This window comes from Rhipicephalus sanguineus, chromosome 2 (assembly GCF_013339695.2).
Source record: "Rhipicephalus sanguineus isolate Rsan-2018 chromosome 2, BIME_Rsan_1.4, whole genome shotgun sequence".
Taxonomy (NCBI): Eukaryota; Metazoa; Arthropoda; class Arachnida; order Ixodida; family Ixodidae; genus Rhipicephalus; species Rhipicephalus sanguineus.
Window position 1 is genome coordinate 30,214,600 of NC_051177.1, and position 22,828 is coordinate 30,237,427.

A 22,828-nucleotide genomic window follows, 5' to 3' on the forward strand; every position below is an offset into this window, starting at 1 on the left:
GGCTGTAGCGGGGATGAACTTTGCTGTTACGGCGCATGAGACCGATCAGCTTATGGCTAGGACCAGTCTTCGTCTTTCGAATAGACTAGCAGACGGCATCGGGCGCAAGCTTCCATCGTCGTTGATGTAGGCCTACCAGTCTTCGCCTTTCAAGTAGACGAGCCGGACGGCATCGGGCACCTTCCATCGACGTTGCCGTCGGCCTTCCATCGCTTCGGGGTCTTCTAGAAGCCGCCGTTTCCTTTCCCGTTACCTAGTATTCTCTCGTTATACGTACCCGGGGTCTTCGGCTCGCTGCCATCGCTTCGCAGCCATTTGTTGGGCTAACTGTTGCCTTCTCCATTTTTAGGGGACCAGTGGTGAGTAGGGGAATTGAGCTAATTTCTGTGGCACATAGCCATTTGTGATGATGATAGTCTTTTGGTTCGCCGGACAAGGAACGATTTGCTAAACAGCTTCGCTGTTAAAGCTATGCAGAGGACTAGGTAATGTATGGGATGCAAACGGAGGACAGCAAAGAAAGCACTTGTGCCAACAATCAAATTATCATTAAAAGAATTTCTCTAAAAATTTATCATGAAGAACAAAGACACAGTACGTCAAAATATTCCCTGTTACGTAAGTGCTCGTTCTATTGCACCTAACGTCGGCACCGATAGAGGGACGGTTGTTAGAATATCCTTTGCATGTAAGTCATCGTACCTATGCAAGTCAAGCTTACATCCACGAAATCTTTCAAATCGCTGATGTGTGAAAGCCGCGAGACGCAAAGCAGCCCCGTTCTTGCCTTCTTGCGACTTTGCAACGAAGCAGCACGCAAGAAAAACTTCGATGGCGAGAGTATAGCGGCATCAGAATTTGTACGAAAGACGCCGCACGCATTCGAGTACGCAGCACAGTGCAGTGGCTGTGAAGAAGTGTCATGGCATCAACACAACTAAAAAGAAAGAAAACATCTAGGGAAAGAAATGTAGGCTGCGCGTAGACGTTCGCACGCTTGTTTTTGTCTAGATGGATCGAGCGCCATCACATGACTCTGCTCCACCAATGGGGACGTCTAAACCTCATCACCTGTGCTCGCTGGAGTGCTCTGGTGGAAATATACAAGAATGTAACTGTCGTTAGTTTTATTCAGGTGGCTTAGTGGCAGCAATATCAGCTTGAGAACCGGAATTCCGGTCGACGTTTATTGTTTCGCACGGTGGTGCTTTTATAGTGGTATCTTGTATCTTAAGATACACGATACATTGCTGAATGTATCGGAAATACAGATACAGATACTCGTTTTGCGAGACGTATCGCGATACAGATACAAGATACCCATAGAGTATCTAAGATAGTATCTAAGATACATGTATCTTCGATACTGCCCAGCACTGCATAGATATATATTAACAAATTTGAGAATGTATCGAAGTATCTTAAGATACAATAGGAATGTATCGTATCGGATACAATCAATGTTGCAGTATCTTGTATCTGTATCTCAAATACTTCTTGCCTTAGTATCTTGTATCGTATCGCGATACAATTTCAAAGTATCTTTGCCCAGCCCTGAGTACATATGTAGTGTTCATTGATTTCTTGTAAAATTAGATAGAGGCACCACAACCACAATTGACGTTTCACCGCCATTACGCCTGCATAGGCTGTTTTTCCAAACCTGTTTATAGACCTGGCGTGGCTCTGTGGTAGAATACCTGATTGCCACGCAGATTGCTTGGGTTCGATTCCTGCTGGGATACAAATCTTTATTCTTTCCGTTCGCCCGGTCAACGCTGCCGATGTCGGCTTTTGTTAACGCTCTCGCGTTTAAATTATCTGTTCTCGCCGTTCCTGGGTAGATATGAACTGTCAATCACCTGTGACGCATACCCGTACACCGCGGCCCGTGGTAAACGGGTATGTGCCACACGTGTCTGAAGGAATGGGTTTGACGACGTACGCGACAGGATTTTCACGTTATTCATGTCATGTCCCGACAGTCATATTCATCAAATCATCTTACTCTCCCACGCCAATCTTGACCTACACTAAATTAAGGAGGCCATCACCAGAGCACCCAGACGTAGGCGGATAGATAGATAGATAGATAGATAGATAGATAGATAGATAGATAGATAGATAGTAGCTGGGGAACGAGGCGCCAAAGGGGAGGGCGCGCTTATACCGACAAGATAGATAGAAATGCTCAAACTGCCAAAGGTTCGCTAAGAAATGCTTCGCATTTAACAAATAAATAAATAAATAAACCCATATTGTGATTGTTATTTCCACTTATGCATCTGTGTGCGAGGTTTTCTTCCTACATATGAATTTGAAGGACCTGTCCCACACAAGTGTATTCCCTACAGGTATAACCTCAAGAAACTTTTTCAAGCTCACACGCTTTCGATAAGGCTTCAATTGGGCTTGATTGGTATGACGCTGTGCTGTTTCTCTATCATGCACTGCTTACACAAGGGACGACAAAATTAAACGGAAGTTTCGCGAATGCCTGTCTCGTTGTACTTCGTGTCATAAGCACAGTGCAACAACTCAGAGCAATCTCACAATCTTCTTGCGACGTGATTCCCCGTATAATTCTCCTCTTTTATGCTAGCAGCACGTCTCTTGTAACCTAAAGTTCGTCCGTTCCCTTCACTTGCGTGCTAGGCGATTGAGTTCTACGCTTAGATCGTCACATGACAAACGCTTTGCCGGCATGTTAAACGTTAAACAAGCCATCATGCTGAGTGCGTCCGTTTCAACGACGCGGATAATCAGCGCACGTTCTAGCATGCACTGAAAACCATGGATATACGCGTGCCGGGCAATTTCGCGAGCAGGGCACAAAACGTTAACGAGTCAGCTCATTCCGCACATGTACGCACGCCGCAGTTATAGGTACGAAACTCGAAGGATCCCACGAAGAAAAAAAGAAGTGGAGCAACGCGTGCTTGCGATGTGGTTCCGGGCACGCACGTGGTTAAACATAGCGCGCACGATATATAATAGAAGAAGCCACGTTTATACGTGGCTCTGGCGAATTGGTCTCGCGGAAATGAAAGTCTGATTGATCGGCTAGCCATGCCGGCGGAAGCTAATTGCGAAACCATGAGCACGCCCTGAGTCAGTCTCGCCGGGGACATTATATCTTCAACTCCCTATTCTTGCGGCTGCATAATCTCTCGCGTATCCAAACTGTCCCATCTCGTATACAGCTTCCGCATCGTGAAGGCCGAGTATGAGTCGACGAATGGGCTGCGCTAACGAGGAGCTACGTGTATACACGCTTCGAGACGGGCAATTCCACGCGGCCTAGTGGACTACATAAACGATGGCGATCACCTTGAATACCGCGCGACGGATGTTAGGCGCGCACGTAATGAAAATACGAGGAAACCACTAACCGTACCATACTCAGCGCGATATGTATATCACGCATCATACAAATCGTCCCATTATTGCTCGTTACCTCAACAGGTACGAGACTCGAGCTCTACATTGAGCACGCACGCGATTCATCAGTTGCATCACGATTATATGCCCTGCGGCTACGAGCGGCTCTCACGAAGCCTCGTGAGGGATCACTTCGCGGATATTACTGTAGCGTCTCATTCACCCTTCCTTTCGCTGCCGTTTGAAACGACTTCAAAGAGGAAGCTGTCGCTTTGGTTAGTCAAGGATGCGTGATAACGTAATCAAATCACTTACATATAGTTTAGCGCGAACTAGGTCGCACGAGTAACGTCAATCACCATGAATACTGCATTAGGCTGCATTTAACAAACAAACGAGCCCCTGATCCATTCTCCTTCTCTTGTTCATGAATATTTTCTGGTAATACAAAACTGCTGTGAGAAGGGAGAATGAAGAGGGAGAAAATATAGTATGTTAGTTTATATTTGTATAACCATTGCCAGGCCTACATTACAATAAAATACGACGAGAGAAAATTTTGAGGGTCGTGCGTCGTTTAAGTGTAGGACTTGAGGATGGGACTGAATTGCACTGTTTAGGATGGACCCCTGGAAGCCTAGCTAAGTGCACCAGCAGCAAAAACCGTCGGACAAATAAACCTTATGCCAATCCAATCCACGAGGCTATATAACCGCGCAGTTAAATTTCTTCAATTTTGCTCTTGATTGTTGCTTACTCAAACGAAAACTTAAGTTGCCTCGAAGTAACATATCCCCCGTTCAATGTGTACCAGAAGAATAGCTGGACAAGTTAGCTCACTCTGAAGACCTACGGCACTTCCCTTCGAGAATAAATGTTCGGAACCACGAAAGGTGTGGACAAGGAGCGGTTGTCGAGACAAATCAGCGTCTTATCAGTCAGGCTGGCTTCCTGACTCATTAGTACACGCAGTCGAGTCAGCGCGTACCCAAACAGGCTCCCGCCTATCCGCAAAACGGCACTTCGCGAAGCCGTGTTCCGGCGGTGGCATTGAGCTTTGAGAGTAATTGTCATTCCAGGCGTAGCGGGGAACGCGACGTCGGCATTCGCAATTGATAGATAACGCCTGTACCGTGGAGAATTCGGGTTACGCGACCGTCGCACATTACGAACGACACGGCGAACCACAATCGCGTGATGAATCACCCGCGCATGCAGTCCTTGACAGTGCGGCCTGCCATTAATTTGTGCTGCATACAGCACAGAACTGTAGCGAGCGAAACGAAATGTTTACGTTCAGATAATTTCCACATATTGTGGTGCCCCTATCGGAATGTGCCCTAATATGGGATGTTGTTCATTGGGAACGATTTGTCGAAGCCACGTCATTCGGGGACCCCGAGTAGTTCTCAAAATGCTCTTACTCTAGAGTCGGTTCCAAACTAAGAATAAATACAAGCTGTCTTCTCTGCTGTAACGTGACGTAACAGGATGTGATTATGAGACACGCCGTAGTTGGGTCCAGGGGCGTAGCCAGAAATTTTTTTCGGGGGGGTTCAACCATACTTTATGCATGTTCGTGCGTGCGTTTGTATGTGTGCGTGTATATATACGCAAGCAAAATTGAAAAATTTCGGGGGGGGGGGGGGTTGAACCCCCCCAACCCGCCCCCCCCCCTTGGCTACGCCCTTGGTTGGGTCATCCGGATTAATTCTGACCACATAGCCGATGCTTTTTAACGTGAACCTAAGCCTAATTACATGGACAATTCTCGCCCCTTATCGAAGTGGACCCGTCGCGGCCAGGAATAGAACTAGCGCCCAGGTGGGTAGCAGTGCCACAGCAGAGCCATCAAGTCATAAGGCGTCCTCTTTTGATTTCGGGCCCCCACGTAGCTTTTCAACAAGAATCTTCGCTTCCGCGTAGGATTTTAAACAAACTTCAGAGAAAACTTGCTTTATAAAGAGTGTGCCTATGCTGTAAATAAATGAATTTAGGAAGAAAATAAGATGTTTGATGCTTGTAAGTGGGCCCCTTCGATTATCCGTACCTGGCACTACCGGACGTCCCGAGGCGGTGCCTACTTCCAATAAGCGTTGCGTATGCAGTGTCAGGGACGGCTAATGGAAGAGGCCCACTGTCTCCCTACATGCTGTGAGTGAGTGTCGGAACCTGTCAAAACGCAGCCAAATCATGATCAGCATCGCAGAAGCGGAGCTTTATACAGGACTCATATTTTTTTTTATTTCTGTGGCCCTAGGGGAAGTGGTGCAGAGGTAGTGTTTCCAAATTGTAGAAAATGATGTACAACGAGATCTTTCTTAGAAGAACAAAGAGCTGGGCTAGTTTGCACGTACTCTAGTTAGAAAACTGTTCGTGCAAAAACGCACACAACAGACATGTCGAGATTCCACAAACGCCGCGGCGTCTTGACTGCTCTCTTGTGTCCGTGTTTGCACGCCCAGTCTTTTAAAAACATGAGATATCTCTGTCCTTCGTGCAGTTTTCTGGAAAAATAAGGGGGGGGGGGGTACGTCATGTTGCTGGGCGGCGGGCAAACGGGTGTGTATAAACCACTGGCGGAAGCGTCAAGCAACCCGTCTCCACTTACTTTTGCTTCCCAGCGGCCGCTCCGAGAAGCCTGTTGAGGACATTCATGGCTGGGACATGGAGACCTCCGGCACTCCTTGGGGCCGGGCTTTCAAGCGCGGAAATCCGATGTGAGGACGCCGATGACGCAGCGACCGCAGTTGTAGCCTTCAGTCAATCGCGCGTAAGCCGCGGTATCACACTTCTTCCTCCTGGCGGCAATAATCGTAGGCCAACCCACTCGCAGATTCTTTCCTCATCGGGAGACTGTCGAAAAGGAGGGCGGGAACGCGCACCCAAAAAGAGCAAAGAGAAGCACGCCGAGAGCCGCACCAGCCCAAACGCCCGCACACCTGTTGCTCGCGCACTAGGAGAGAAATTGTGAAGCGAATATAAAAGTGAGGGCCTCGTCGCGGCGCGCTCGAAAACGACGAGCGCGGCACGTATTCCGGGGTTCGACACGGGAAGGTGAACGCACACTGAAACACCGCGCAGGTACGACGGGGCCGGATATACCGATGCAAGCAAACAGGGAGCGGGGGGCACCTGTACAATCCACGGCAGAGGCCACAAACGACGGCAGAACAAGCACTTGGGATGAAGCCTGTTGAGCACAGAAACTATCCAGTCACATAGTGTTGTAGAGAAGAAAAAAAAAAGGGGGACCAAACGCCGGCGAGAGGGCGTGTGTGCCCTCGGGTGGGTCCTTCCGACGATACGCGATGCCACAACAACGGGGATTCAGAGCACAACTTCCGATAGGACACAGAACGTACGCTCGCCGAACACTTGGACGTCTTCGAGTCAGCACGCGTCGGCCACCGTGCGGCGGCTTGGTCACCGACAGCGATCGTCAAGGGCCGACGGGGGCGAACCCGGAGACGGCGTCTCGGAGAGGCGAGTTGGTTGCCCTCCGGCAGGCGGAATCGAAGCCGTCGCTCGTTGAAGAAGATGCAAGACCAAGAAGTCGAATTCCAAGTGCGAGGCGCTGAGGTTCGAAGACGGATGGGACAAACGCTCGCAGAAGCGGGGGTCATCCGATGGTTAGCAAGGAAACTGGAAGACTACTACTACATGGCCGCGGTTTCGCAGCGTCGTCGGTAGTAGCGGCCCGAGCAGCGCAGCCGGCACGCAGCACGGTCGGTGGCTGCCGTTGCTCTCGAGGACCGGCCACAATGGCGCCGGCATGCATCGGCTGCCGCCGGGGAAGGGGATACCGGTCGGGGGGGACCCCTCTCCGCTGGCGAGGGGGGGCTAACACAACCGCTCCCGCCGCGCCGCCAGGGGGTCCGCGCGGCCAGCGGGGGCCGACAGCGGAGTCTTGCTTGCCCCCTTCGGTTTTGTTACTTTGCGGGCCGCCGGAAGGGTCGGCCCGTGCACCGACGCCCCAAGCTTTATCCACTCAAAACCTAATTCCTCCCGCCAGGCACATCGCACACCTGGTGTGCCGTCCATTGAAAAGCTTGTCGTTCCTCTGGCGAAGTCGCCGTAACATCGGCTTCTTTTAAGTACTTAAACGGAAACAACCTTGACTGAGACGGCAGTGCGCAATGAACTTTGTTCCCGGAGCCCCACTATTACCCCACCGAACTCGGAGGGGCAATGGAGCGCGACCGGACCAACAATCCACTTGTCTCTGTCAAGCTCGAAATCTTTCATTGGAATGAACGGGCTCTCCGTTATCAGCCATATATTATGTACAGAAAGGAACAGGATGATTCAATGATGCTTTGAGCATAACTTATGTAACGTTATTGCAGCTTGCACAGAAACAAATTCGTGCTTTTTTCGCGCGGAGTGTTTCTAGGTATTTCATTCGCAAATGATCTATGGAGCACCTTGATCACAATCACACATCTTCGAATGAGTGTGTACTTGGATACGTTCTGTCTAAACTAGAATGAGGCTGCTGCTGGTGGAAATCGAACCTGCCACCCCGTAATTAACCAGCAGGACACCGCAACAACTCAGTCACTCGAACAGCCCATTTCGTAAGCGATGTCATGCGAACTTCGCCGCAATGTAATCGGAGGTCATGCCTTATGTTTTCCGTGTGTGTCCATACATAGCCTATGATGAACGGGGCATGTTTTGTATTTATTTCCTTTGTTTTATTAAGTGCAAGTAACTGTCTGACTTTTTTTTTTTTTGCGACATAGACTTGCCCTTAAGGCATAATATTTGTTTTGTATATTTGTGTTAAATGTGCGCCGTTAGGCCGGTGTTGTGTATGAAGTGAAGAAGTGTCTTGTGGAATGTGTTGTCATGTATCCATCGGTCATAACTGTTTGTGTCACTGTAGCGAAGACCAGCTTGCAGGAGATGACGGTAGCGTTCCGACTGTAATCCTTGGCATGTCCATATAAGGTGGTATGAATCTGCTTGTATCACCGGAACAGAACAGTACGGGCATGTAGAACCAACTGGTAAATGCGACCAGTTCCATGTTGAAATAACAGCCGGTGTAAGGGCCACCCCTGCCCGAAGCCTCCTAAGCACAACTTCCTCCGCCCTAGTAAGGTGAAGGGGGAGAGAGCAGACACACGGTGGGATAAGAGCGCGTGTATCCTGCCGGAGAACATTTTTGCGGGCACGGAGTGTATTTAGGGGTTGAGGTGGAAGGGGAATAGATGGGAGGTCTGTATTAGGAGGGCAGTGTGCCTGTTGGTCAGCAGCAATATTGTGAGGGTTCGCAGCATGGCCTTGAATCCAGTGTACCCTGATGCAAGTGGCTGTATTGCGGTTCATCTTATGTATCGCCTCGCAGATTTCCATCACCTTGTGAACATTCTTGAGTTCCTGGATAGCCGCTAAAGAATCGGTGAATACGTCAAGTTGCCTAATTGTAGACAGCTTAGAGGTGACATCCCGCACTGCGTCATGAATGGCTTGAAGTTCCATTACAAGAGGACTGGCTTCCGTAGATAGATAATGCTGGTGACCACTGATGAAATTATGCGTGGTGCTTAGGAATGATGCCCTTCCGCCGTCTTGTAGGATGGCAGCATCTGTATAGACTTTGCAGATGTTAGCGCATGGTGCATCGATGATAGAGCGTTCGTCAATAATGCCTGATGTATCGCTACGCCGTAACTTGGTTGTCTTATGAGATGTGATGGTGGTGAATTCCCAGGGAGGCATTGTATCGGACTGATTGTCAATACGAGACCCGCGTTGAAAGTGAGCATGCAATGCAGCAACAACCGGAACAAGTTGCTTTTTTATTTCACGCGCTTTTTCCCTTTGCGAAATTAGCTCTGCAATGGTGTTAAGCTGGGCGTGCTCCTGTAAAGTTGGTATTGGGGTGATGCGGGGTAACGCTGTTATTGTGCGCATGGCATCACGGTTAATGGTCTCCAACTGTGCCAGCTGTGCCAAAGTTAAACGTTGAAATTGCGCCTGGTATACAATTCTTGGATGTAGAACTGTGCGTACGAGCCGTCAAGCTACATAACGAACTACATAGATGACATATGCCACGTCGTCTATATGTATCAATCGTTATCCATTGAACGTTGCGAAGAAGCTGGAACATGCCATGCTGCTCGCCAACATCTATAACAGAATAACGAATGAATAAATAGAAGTCCGTCATGTTATCCCACATAGCTACACATAGCAACACCCGCGCCTGGAGTGCCGTTTCGTGACCGTAACGCTACAAGACACGCTGGTCAACAATCACGTCCTAAACAGAGGCGAGGCCATGCAGCCAACCGTGTAGTTTCCCTACTTGCGCTTTCTGTCACCAAGAGCTAGCTGCGACAGACAAAGCTGCTACAACCGCTACACATTTGGGAACCATGGATGACGTCAGTCCCAGAATTCTTTCTCCCTGGCGGAAGCAACCAGCGTGTTTTTCCGGACAGCCACCCCCGTGCAACGAGTACAAGTTCGGGAAGCCCAGGAGAGGGGAGGTGATCAAAAGACAGCGCCTGAGTGAGCAAGTGGCGGGCTGCGCGGGAAGAATTCTCCCGCATACAATGTAGCTGTACGGTTTTCCACCGCATCCTCCCTTTCTCTCTCTCTCTTGAACTCGCCTATAGAGAAGGCACGCGTTTGCTTAAAAAGACAGGTCCCCTTCGCGAAGCCTGAGGAGGGCTCGAGACAACTGGAGCGGAAGTCCTCCCGCTTCGAATGAGGAACGTTCATCTGTGGATGCATTTCGAAGAAAAGACTTTATTTAAATATACTATACCCTGGTATTTGTACAAAATTTTTCTTTATATGGTAAGAAAAATAGCAGAAGATATAGCATTAGATGTACCCTCCTTATCCATATTAGATGTATCCCCTATCAGGACTGGCTCAAGCTTTCTGTTACGAATAAAAGTAGTGTAAGGATTGGCTCAAACTTTCTCTTACGAGCAGCGTAGGATCGTTTCGCGAATACGGGCGCCGGTTCAAAACTACGTTGCACGTCTTCCGCAACGTGCTCAATCAGCAGCGAAAGTATCTCAAGCGCAACCTCAGTTAGAACGTTAGGTTATCGCTGTGAACGCAGCTGAAGAAGCCACAGGACCTGAGACTGGCGAGAACGTTGTGGTCCACTGGCAGCGAAAACTCCGTCCAAAGGTGCAAACCGCGGGGAGTCCGCGCATCTGCGAACACTTAACAGCTCAGGAACGCAAACACGACAGCTCCAGTTAACGTGGCCTCCTTTCCCGTGTGCCACGGCCGCCGTGTAGAGGCCGATTTCCGCACCCGCCAAGTTCAACACGTGGCTTCCAAAGAGAGGCATACGCGCCGAAAGGAATTCCTTCTGTATTCACACACCGTGTGGTCGGATAATCCCAAACGGGCTCGAGGGTTTCCGGCGGAAGAATTCCTTCTTTCTTCCTTTTTACCCCCTTTTTTTTGCGTTTTTGTCTGCAAGCCGCGTGACTGCATGAACAACCGGAATGCTGAGGCTCGGCGCGCCGTGCTTGCCTGCATTCACAATGCGGTGCACGTTACGCGGCTGCATGCAGCGCTTCTGGCCCACACTGGGCGTCGATTAGTACGCCGCATCGAAGCTGAGCACAGCCCAAGAGTAGCGTGCATCGGATTATGCAGTATCTACGCAGTGTACGCACATACGTGCTTGTTGTAGTGCACTAAATACAGGTATCGTGAATAGAAACACTTATATCGGACAACCGGAAGGTGTGTGGGAAGAGAAACATTGGTGAACATGAGTGCTGCCCAAAGAATAACGGCCACGCTCACTTGGCAGGTAGGCTGTAACTACCGGCCTTTCATTTCTGAGTATTTTCATGTCTAGGTTTTCAACAACCCTGTGTTACTGCGTATGGCTTGATTTTCGCCGCATACGAAATCCTAAACTATATATATATATATATATATATATATATATATATATATATATATATATATATATATATATATATATATATATATATATATATATATATATATATATATATACACACACTGAAGAAGCTTTTCCAATGGGCCAAACGTACTTGGGAAGAGAAGAGACACAACTAAGCGGTTGTCTTAATTTTATTTGCCAACGGTTTCGACCGGAGGACCGGTCTTCGTCAGGGCTTATGAGGAAATACAGCGCTATGCGAACATCCAAAATCGTCGAGGTCACTCCTTCAACTAAGATTGACCTCGACGATTTTGGATGTTTAGTTGTGTCTCTTCTCTTCCTATATATATATATATATATATATATATATATATATATATATATATATATATATATATATATATATATATATATATATATATATATATCCCAAACCCGTACAGTGTTATACGTCTTAGCGTAAAACTGAAATTATTGTAATCACCGGGGCCCTCTATAGGGCACAGTAAGCAAAGGTATTGGAATTCCACCCTCGTCAAAATGACACAGCGAGGACCAGGAATCGAACATCGCGATTTCTGCTCATTAACAGAAGTTCGCACGATTGTATGTACTGAGCGGCTGAGTCATGACAACGCCACGATGTGACGACGTTCAGCAAATGCACTTTTCCAGAAATTTTTGCCGTCCCTTTCTTGCATTTGTTACGTCTGGTCCAGCGTGAATGAAGCTCGAAGAACTCTCTGTCTAAGAACAGTTGATATTTGGCAATAAGATGTATAGCTTTTGAAACATTAAAGCGCAAAGATAGACATTCACATAAAACGAGAAACACAGAACGTGCACTATTCTCTGTCTTCCCAGTAATACATTCATGTGTAAAAGTGAAGCTGACTTTAAACAAAAAGTCGGTGTAAGCTTGGTTTTTGTAAGCTGGCTTTCCCACATACTATGTATGTTATATGTACGTATCTATAAAACACGAAGCGCCAAGCGCATGCGGCAACCCACACAAGACAATGCATGTCTTGAAGCGGAGAATGCGGTCTTGTTGGTGGGCCTGTTGAGCAAACGTCGCTTAATGCGCACCTCGATGGCGGTGTGGTCATCGACGTGTCGCGGACTCTGCGTAGTGGTTTAAACGTTGATGGGTGCATTCACAGCCTGGCCTTTAAAACCAAACAGGCCTCCGCCATGTCACCTCTGTGTCTTATGATAAACAGCTTCGCTGGTCATCCAGCTCCAAAGAGCGAAATACCCCCAAAGTTTCCACCTACTTTGGTGAAATTCCACTACCATTTGCTTTGCCAGTGTACAGAATCCCTTTCTTCAACGCAATAGCTGTAGTGTATATATATATATATATATATATATATATATATATATATATATATATATATATATATATATATATATATATATATATATATATATATATATATATATATAATCAACGAAACGCAAAAAAGAAAGAAACCTTGCTGGCACCAGATGGTGCTATACTCTTAAGCTTTACAAGAGTTACTGGACACTGCGTCCATGCTTCCTAAAGCGAGAATGCACGGTAACTAGCTTAACGTATATACGGAGTCGTACGCCACACACAGACACTCTTAAAAAAACAGCGTAGGTGCACGTATGAAGGTTGAAGAAGCGCTATTAGCATATATATTTCTGGCTGTCGGGGTCAAATTTTACCTTAACGTCCTCAAGGTTCACCTCAAGGCAGCGTTACGGCTATTGTCAAGTGACCCTGACGGTTATAACGAAGTCATCCTCGCAAAGCTTAGCTCAAAAGATAAATTGTTTCTTGCCAGTGAGCGGAAGCAATCTTCTTCGAGTGTCCTTTGCTTGCCCTCCGTTCCTAACCTCCCGCCACATGCTCCACATCTGTCATTTCATTCTCGTCCACTTAACCGCCCGTGTCTCCTTGGAAGACAAAGGAAAACTCGAGTCATCGCCCGTATCGCAGTTGCACGCGGTGAGCCCGCAGCTCGTCGGAAACGCCGAATTGACTATGGAAAAGGCAGCGTTTGGCCCGGAAACATAGTCAGGCCAGATTCCGTTATAACGAGTAGCGCGTTTTTTTCAAAGCAATAGACGCGACAACCGTCCCACATGCGCATGTGTCTCAGCATATACGTGCAGCATTGTGGAAGTTCGGTCAAGAACGTGCAAGATTTTGAAGTATCAGCCAATAACGGACCCAATCTGCAATGACATCTTTCAGGGATACCTGGGTTCCTAAGCGGACCACAACGTATACTTGTCTGCCACCCATCAAAGAAAATGGTGTGAGCTACCAGAGCGCCGTCCCAATCTAGCATCGTTCTCACTTGTGCCTACATCATCGCAAATGCAGCTCACGCAATTCAATCTGCCACACTAACTCACTCATCAATCAGCGATAACCACGGGGCACGAGGGCAACTAGCAGTGAAAACCACAAGGGCTTGCCTATTGGTTATCGCTAATCCTCTTGTTCTCTTTCTTGATTGGCTAACGCGACCCGTACATTTTGTTGCGCTGCCCAAAACTGGCGAGACAGGACTTAAGCTTCCATATAACGACGGAAACGGACGAAACGCAAAAAAAAAAATTCGGCAGATCCCACGTACCGTGGGAGTCGATGTTATGCGAAGCATGTGGCAGGTAGGTGACTGCGGCGTAACTTTTTTTACTGACCGACACGTTACAATATGACGCTAAAGATTAGTATAAATTTTATACGCACACCTATATATGTTGAAGAGACGCATATGTGTTATATAACCAGTTGTTTACGGTTGGGTAAGGCCGCCAATGGCAACGTGGGTATTACCAACACCAGAAGCGGTAAGTTGATATGTAGTGCTTATACGTGTCCCAAGAACGCACGCACGTTTCACGAACCTGTGTGCATGTGTGGAAGAAGTTCTTGACACTTCTTGAACAAGGGCATCATCACCGTGATCAGTGAGCACCAGCAGCTGGTCAGGAGTTGTCATAGGATCCGGTCGTGATCGTGGTGACGAGGGGTCCGTGTGTAGTGAAGTATGTGGTATAGTAGAGCTGTTGGAATTCTTGGATGTCTCGGTCATTTCCTCGACAAATTGTCTGTCGACAGAGCCGGTGACATGTCGGAACCTGAAGCCACGCTTCGCGTTGGTGAAGTATAGACCGTCGAGGATGGTAGGCCTAGATAGTGCAACGTAGACCAACATCAGTGGATGGCGCTTGTCGTATTCGTAGACTACCTGGGCGTATGTGGCCTACGTAGCCTAGTCTACAAAGCGGCTGTTAATCAATCTGGCATCGTCCTCGGTCAGCATGAGGCCATTGCCGAGCCTCGTAAGAAATGAAGGTGACACTGGGTCGTTCTAGTGGACGAAGTGCACTTTACGGTGCGATGATGTGGATATCATATCTAACTTTCGTTAATGTATTCTTCCGGGGTCGAACAATGCTTCAATATATCTTGCTGAATCATAGGAATACAAAGGTAACGTATATTAGACTGCTATAAAAGCGGAGCCAACACTGGAACTACAGACGTTAATCTGATATGACGCCTGTATCGTAGGAGTACACATCGTAGGAGTATCATGTAGTGTTTAATGCTTTCTTGTAAAATTAGTTAACCAGCACCACAACTGACATTGCATCGATATTACGCCTGCGTAGGCTGTTTTTCCAAACCAATTTATAGACCTGGCGTGGCTCAGTGGTAGAATACCTGATTGCCACGGAGAATGCTTGGGTTCGATTCCTGCTGGGATCCTAATTTTCATTCTTTCCATTCGTTGAGTCAACGCTGCCGATGTTGGTTTTCCTTAACGCTCTAGCATTTAAGTTACCAATGTCTGTTCTCGCCGTTCCTTGGTAGATATAAACTGTCAATCACCTGTGGCGCATACCCGCACACCGCGGCCCATGGTAACCGGGTATGTGCCATATGTGTCTAGTGGAAAGGGTTTGACGACGTACGCGACAGGGTTTTAACGTTATTCATGTCATGACCCGGCAATCATATTCGTGAAATCCTCTTACCCTCCCATGCAAATTTTGGTCTACACCAAGTTAAGGAGGCGATCATGAGAGCACCCAGATGTAGGCGGCTAGATAGATAGATAGAGAGAAAATTCGGCAGACCCCACGTACCGTGGGAGTCTATGTTATGCGAAGCATGCGGCGGGTAGGTGACTGTGGCTTACCTTTTTTTTCTTAGCGACACCTTACAAAATGACGCTGAAGATTTGTATAAATTCTATACGCACATTATATATATATATATATATATATATATATATATATATATATATATATATATATATATATATATATATATATATATATATATATATATATATATATATATATATATATATATAGCCGCTTATGTGTTATATGACCAGTTGTTTACGGTTGGGTAACGCTGCCAATGGCAACGTGGGTATTACCAACACCAGAAGCGCTAAGCTGATATGTAATGCTTATACATGTCCCGAGAACGCATGCACGTTTGACGAACCCGTGTGCATGTGTGCAAGAAGTTCTTGACAGTTCTTGAACAACGGCATCATCACCGTGATCAGTGAGCACCAGCAGCTGGTCATGACTTGTTATAGGATCCGGTCGTGATCATGGTGACGAGGGGTCCATGTGCAGTGAAATATACGGTATAGTAGAGCTGTTGGAATTCGTGGATACCTCGGTCATTTCGTCGACAAATTGTCTGTCGACAGAGCCGGCGACATGTCGGAACCTGAAGCCACCCGTCGTGTTGGTGAGGTATAGGCCGTCGAGGCTGGTGGTCCTGGATAGTGCTACGTAGACCAACATCAGTGAATGGTGTTTGTCGTATTCGTAGACTATCTGGGCATATGTGGCCTACGTAGCCTAGCCTACAAAGCGGCTGTAAATCAATCTGGCATCTTCCTCGGTCAGCATGAGGCCATCGCCCAGCCACGTAAGAAATGAAGAGGACACTGCGTGGTTCTGGTGGACGAAGTGCACCTTACGCTGCGGTGATGTGGATATCATGTGTAACTTTCGTTAATATATTGCTCCGGGGTCGAGCAATGCTTTAATATAGCTTCCTGAATCATAGAAATACAAACATAATGTTTATTAGACTGCTATAAAAGCGGAGCCAACACTGGAACTACAGACGTTAATCTGATATGACGCCTGTATCGTAGGAGTGCACATCGTACGAGTATCATGTAGTGTTTATCGCTTTCGTGTAAAATTAAATAGCCAGCACCACACCCACAATTGACGTTGCACCTATATTACGCCTGCGTAGACTGTTTTTCCAAACCACTTTATAGACCTGGCGTGGCTCAGTGGTAGAATACCTGATTGCCACGCCGAATGCTTGGGTTCGATTCCGGCTGGGATCCTAATTTTTATTCTTTCCATTCATTGAGTCAACGCTGCCGATGTTGTTTTTCCTTAACGCTCTAGCATTTAAGTTACCAATGTTTGTTCTCGCCGTTCCTGGGTAGATATAAACTGTCAATCACCTGTGGCGCATACCCGTACACCGCGGCCCGTGGTAAACGGGTATGTGCCACACGTGTCTAGTGGAAAGGGTTTGACGACGTACGCGACAGGATTTTAACGTTATTCATCTCATGACCCGGCAATCATGTTCGTCAAGTCCTCTTACCCTCCCATGCAAAGTTTGGTCTACACCAAGTTAAGGAGGCGATCATGAGAGCACCCAGACGTAGGCGGCTAGATAGATAGATAGATAGATAGATAGATAGATACGTAGATAGAAACGCTCAAAGTGCCAGAGGTTCGCTAAGAAATGCTTCGCATTTAAAAAAACGTAGTGGGCAGACGGGACAAAAAAAGGCTGCCGCATATAGTTGGAAGCCGCACGCTTCTTCTGTCCGCCTGCCCTCTTTGTCCTTCGTCAATTTTCGCTCTGTCCTTTGTTTCCAAGCGGGTTACCAGCTAGCCAGCTCCGATACATCGTTCCGTAACGACGCACGGTTACGACGAGACGACGTAACACACTTTGGCCCGACGTATACGACCCCGCTGCGATACCTTCGATAAGTCGTACGAGCTACCGCGGCTCCCTTTGTACAACCGTTCAAACACGTTGCGGAGGATATACTATTTACGGAGAAGGGATCGCCGACCGCACGCATGGGCGCATGGCGAGATGCCTCAACAAAGTGGGTCGCCAACGCGGCCATGCAGCAGGCTAGATGGAGTGACCAGAACCGATGATGGAGGCTTCTGTGGAGCCGAAGCGCACGCACGTATATGTATAGCGGCATGGTATATACGAGGGGGCAAGCTCCTTCTCAGAGAGTGGCGTCGTCTTCTATAGCTTTCGAAGCGCTTCCGTGTCATCCGAGCGGCTTTGTTTGTTGCTGCTTCTCGATGCGCAGGAAACTGCTCATCGTTATGCCGACGCGATGTGCACCTCATCAACGGCAACGCGCTCGCTCCTCCACACGCTGCCGTCGCCGAAGTCGGGCTTAACTCTTCCTCATTTTCTTCTTTATTTTTTTCGCCCCGAACGAAGCCTGCATCCACAGAGCGCCCCCTCCCCCCCAGCCCACCGGCCTTCTCTCTACATGTCCTCCTCCGCGGTGCAACCTTTACGCTTTAACGCGAACGGACGTTCAGTCAGAATCGGCAAGTGGCAGCGCGGCCGCGCGGCGTCAGGGTATACATGAATAGCATGAATATAAATACGTCGCCTTAACAATCGCGAACTTCGCGAAAGGCGGCGATCGCTCAGAATCCGCCCGCTGCGCTGTCCCAAACCGCAGGAAACGGGAGCGAATACTTGCAAAAGCCGAGAAGAAAAAGAACAGAAAACGATAAAAAAAAAGAAAGACTTTCGGGTGGCGGACTCGTACAATTTGGCGCTCATCGTCGTTTTGTCGTTTGGCGGCTGCCGCAGCGGACACGCGCGCGCGTTTAGAAAGGCATGGGAACTGGTCCGTCACTTCGTGCGCCCGCTTAACGCAAGACGAATAGGAAAGAATAGATATATCTCAAAAGGAGAAGGTCATGAACACGCTACCGCCCTTCGGCTAACGGCCTCCGATATTCCGGCTGTCAAGGCGCCAAATGTCATTCCTTCTTTTGTCAGGTTCTCGATCGGTGCGCAAAAAAAAAAAACAAGAAAAAACAGTACCGCTTGTTTTTTCCGTGAGCTCGGAAAACGCCGGTGGTATGTGACCATGGCCTCACTGCTTTGGAATTGTCGCGTCAGCTCACGCCCTTTTGAGGACGTTTCTAATCAATGCATTCGGCTCGAAAAACTTGTCGGAAAAAAACGCGCTCCGGAAGCAATTATAATGTTTTAAGTGCCTCTCAATTTAAGCGCAGCGCTGGCCAACACTCCCAGGATTACGCAAACATAAATACCCAATAAAAGTGGATGGGAAAGCGACCGACGCTGTTGCTCAATTGGTAGAACATCGGATGTGTTATCAGAAGGTTGTAGGTTCGGCCCCTACCTGCGGCAAGTTGATTTTTCATTCACTTTCATTCCTGTCCACTTATGTTATAATCGCTACAGTTAAAACATACATCTAATGACCCCTGTCACCTTCCTTAGCTGCATTGTCTGTTGGTTTCATTTGGTTGGGTCTAACGCAACAAACGAGCCCTCGATCGATCCCCCCTCTTTCGTTCTCCGTATATAATGTGGTTTAGTGTTTTAAGGTATTCCTCACTCACTCACTCACTCACTCACTCACTCACTCACTCACTCACTCACTCACTCACTCACTCACTCACTCACTCACTCACTCACTCACTCGCTCACTCACTCACTCACTCACTCACTCACTCACTCACTCACTCACTCACTCACTCACTCACTCACTCACTCACTCACTCACTCACTCACTCACTCACTCACTCACTCACTCACTCACTCACGCTTCCGAACAAAGAGCATCCGCACACAAATACGCTGTCATGCGCACACACTGAGATGCGGGCAAGCGTTCGTAATAGCACTGACATATGTAATAACACAACAGACATGGATCCAGGTTGAATCAGACAACTCGAGAGGAAGTAGAATAAAAGTTGGCGCCGCTCGTACAATATAAAGCAACGAAAAAGCAAGGACTATAAGCCCCGATAAATAAGGATAAAGAGGAGAACACGCGACGAAGCTGAGCTCGCGAAGTGGTGCGCGAGAACGCGGGTGCCGTCAAAGCAGAAGCGCAAACATCGGACCAGGAAGGCGAATTCAATTAAACGAATCCTCAAAGAGGCTACGTAATGAGTTGGCGGCTCGGCGAGCAGGTGTATGTAATGGACTGCATCATGCGGGAGATTGCCGAAGCTCCTGCCGCGCGCGTCATTCTCTCTGATGTTGCAGGGACCGCCGCCTCCGCTCGTCAGAGGAGCGGCACGTCAGTGAGCGCCTGGCGACTTGCATGATGGCCGCCGCCTGCAACAGTGTGCATATGCGAACGTCATGGTTCCTGCCATGCCCGCTGTTTGCTGCTAGGTCATTTAGGATCCCGTGCGGCGCGCTCACACTCACTAAATACGTGGCACTGTAATGTTCTCGTTTATTGAAAAGCTTTACGGAGAATGTTAGCCCTTTCGTTGGAGCCGGCCACTCCTCTTTGCAAGACAACAGATCGAAAAGCACAGGAGACAGTCAGGTGTCACAAGTATCTGCTCAGTTCCGCGTGCGAATAAAGGAAGGCACCGAAGAGAGTAAACGCGGACGCTAAAGGACTCGTACAATTCTTTAAACGAGTGGAGGTACAGAAAATATTCTGAAAAACAACATACTTTCTGCGCTGTATCTATACGTAACAAAACACATGAATAAGCAACGAAATCAAAGGTTAGCTGCGCACGTAGAGAAGCGAGACGCATATAAAAACTATGTGGCATTCACAAAAGTAACTACCTCAAGTGCGAACGTTTTGTATATGTCAACAGTTTCATAAAGCGCTAATAAGTTAGCACAGAAGAAGGTCGAGAAAACAAAGAGGATATCTATTCGCACACGCTTTTCAGCCCTGCTGTGTTGCTTCAGTAGGGCAGACGTGTGGGCCCGTGGGTACACAGTTAAAGAAGGGAAAGCAGCTTGAAACACGTGTAATAAAGGAACTGAGCAGGCTATCTGAGCATTAACGCTTGCGCCCTGTTCTGATGTGTAGTGTTCCTATACGTATATATGTTAAACATTTATGCCGCGTCCAAGCCTAAATGTACGTACCACCGTCTTCGAAACGTGGTCATGTCACGCTCTGCTAAGCAGCCCCGGATGTCAACGAGGTTTTCGCAAGCCGCAGTTACAATACATGCCACTTAAGGGTACCTGACATTCATTGAGCCTGACTTTTCTTTATTTCATCTTCTATGTGCGCAAGAGTATACATATATATCAAGTATCACGACAAATTCCTTTGTAGAAGCTGTACGATTCAAGCAAGCAGGGCTTCGTATGCATTTCCGCAATACGCACATATATAGTTTGGTCCCTTGAAGCGTATCCTTCAGATACGCAAACCTTCAATAGAAATAGTGGGTGTGTCTCGGGCACTTAATAGTAGCTTTCCGCGCCGGTGACTTTTCGTCAACAACAAGGAGGCGACCGCAGTGCATGCCTTCTTTCGGGTTTTCCTTTGTGATTGACTCATACCCACTCTTTCAGATTCTCGCAGTGCCGCGTATACTGTCACCCATTCAGGAACGGATGCCAGTTGCAAGATTGGCTTGATATAGTTTATGGATTACTCTGTGCTGTTCAAAACGTTTCTTAGAATAAACCTAACTGTTACCCAAAGTACGTAAAGCTCAATAGAAAACGATCTCAATAGAAAACGGCCTTCAGTAAAATCAAGGCAACGACAAGGCTTGGGAGAAAGACTGCTACCATATTCAGGCAGGTCAAAGTGGTGCGTCCAAATACCGCTTTCGCGAACTGATGCCGCAGCTTCGTCATGCGCTAAGTGTCCGATGAACTTGCATTGTCCCCTTATAAGGGTTACACACCAGCTGGGTTACAGATCATCCTGTACCATTTCTGAATCGATGTCGAGTTTACTGTCTTATGTTACAGCCAAGCTGTATATACCTCTCGTTGGTCAGAAAATTTCGTGGCATAAACACAAAACTATCATCATCATAAACGGGCATGTCCCACAGAAATTGGGCAACAGAAGAGCGGCGTATAGCAAGGAGGTGAGAGAAAGAGAGAAAGAAAGAGAAAGAGAGAAAATCATGGCGAAACAAAATTGCTCAAGAGGTGGCGGGATTCGAACATACGTACCCACGATCCGAAGGCAAGCGCCTTAACCACTCGGCTATCCAGGCACTTTAAGAACTGAAGGCAAACGGCATATCTTTCTTTGCAATCAGGCATACAGCATAGAGATCAGCGTTCGTTTCAATAAAGAAAACCACAAAACAAGCATCAAAACCGCATGATGGATGATAAGGCGCCAGTGAACAATGGGAACACCCTCCCACGCGTTCCCGGTAAAGATTAGGTTGCACCTGCTTCGCACTTCACACGAGGGCCTCGACTGGCGTAAAACCGCGCTTCCTTCTCCCCGAGAGTGTTTCCCGCTTTCATATATAACAGGTAGAGACAGAGTCGTCTATCAATTCACTCAGTTCAATCTAAGACTGCCATGGGTAGACCACGGAAATTAAAGACACAAGAAGAACAGCGTGAATACAACTCTTGACAAAAGGAACAAATTCGTCTTGCTGAAAATGGTCGCGGAACCAATCACGGTCTACCACAGCGACTACAAAGCGATTATCACTACCATTACTCTAAAGTAACAATAAAACATAACCCCCCCCCCCCCCCCCATCAGCATGTGTAGTGTTTGGTACAGCTTCCCTGGATATTCACGTTCGCAGGGCGGTATAGCGGTCAATTTCTCTTCTGACTCGTCTCGTCTCTTCACATGCGGGATTCATGACACATTGACATACATACTTTCTATCTTCGCGCACTATAGTGACGATAGACAACTGATGTCATTAAGTTGTATAGGGACATTACTGCGCCGTGGCCATTCCTCTCTCCTCTACCCCTTTAAGCCTTCTTGCTGCGTAGAATAGCTAACCAGAACTGCAGCTAGTTAACCTCCCTGTCTTTTTACACATCTCTCTCTCGCTCAGACATCTTACATCACATGCTTCGCTTTTCCCACAGCATTGCTAAACCATGCTTTTTTTTGTGTGTACACGCCCAACTTCATCATGAATACGCGAGTAAAAAGCGTCGTTTGCTGACTTCTTTTTTTACAATTTCACTGTAGCTACAGTGATCAACGCTGTGTTATATTTTTTTATTCTGTTTTTCTCCTCCCTCGTGATATCGCCTTTCTAACCTGAGAGCACGGCGCTCTTAACTCGCCACTTTGTTGAAGAAATACAAGTTATCCGGGCGCCTATAGTATAACCGCGAGAATCTGCATCGGCGACGTCAGGCTCTGATCTCACGGGTGTGATCGATTGGGCGCGATACGTTCTTCCTGCCTCTAACACGAAGCGCATAATTTGTCCGCAAAGTACCCAGGCGTGCAG

At 47.7% G+C, this 22,828-nt stretch overlaps 1 protein-coding gene across 3 annotated transcripts in view; it reads right to left on the reverse strand.

Moving 5' to 3' along the window:
• Positions 1-22,828, reverse strand: part of LOC125756198 (uncharacterized) — a 478,353-nt gene that overhangs the window by 372,864 nt on the left and 82,661 nt on the right. The window contains exon 1 of one of the 3 annotated variants that reach the window (XM_049412275.1): positions 5,993-6,152. The exons of the other annotated variants lie outside the window; for them this stretch is intronic. Coding sequence (XP_049268232.1) covers positions 5,993-6,039 — 47 coding nt within the window. The 5' untranslated portion in view covers positions 6,040-6,152. Of the gene's footprint in view, positions 1-5,992; positions 6,153-22,828 lie in introns of those variants that run through there. 3 annotated transcript variants of the gene reach the window in all.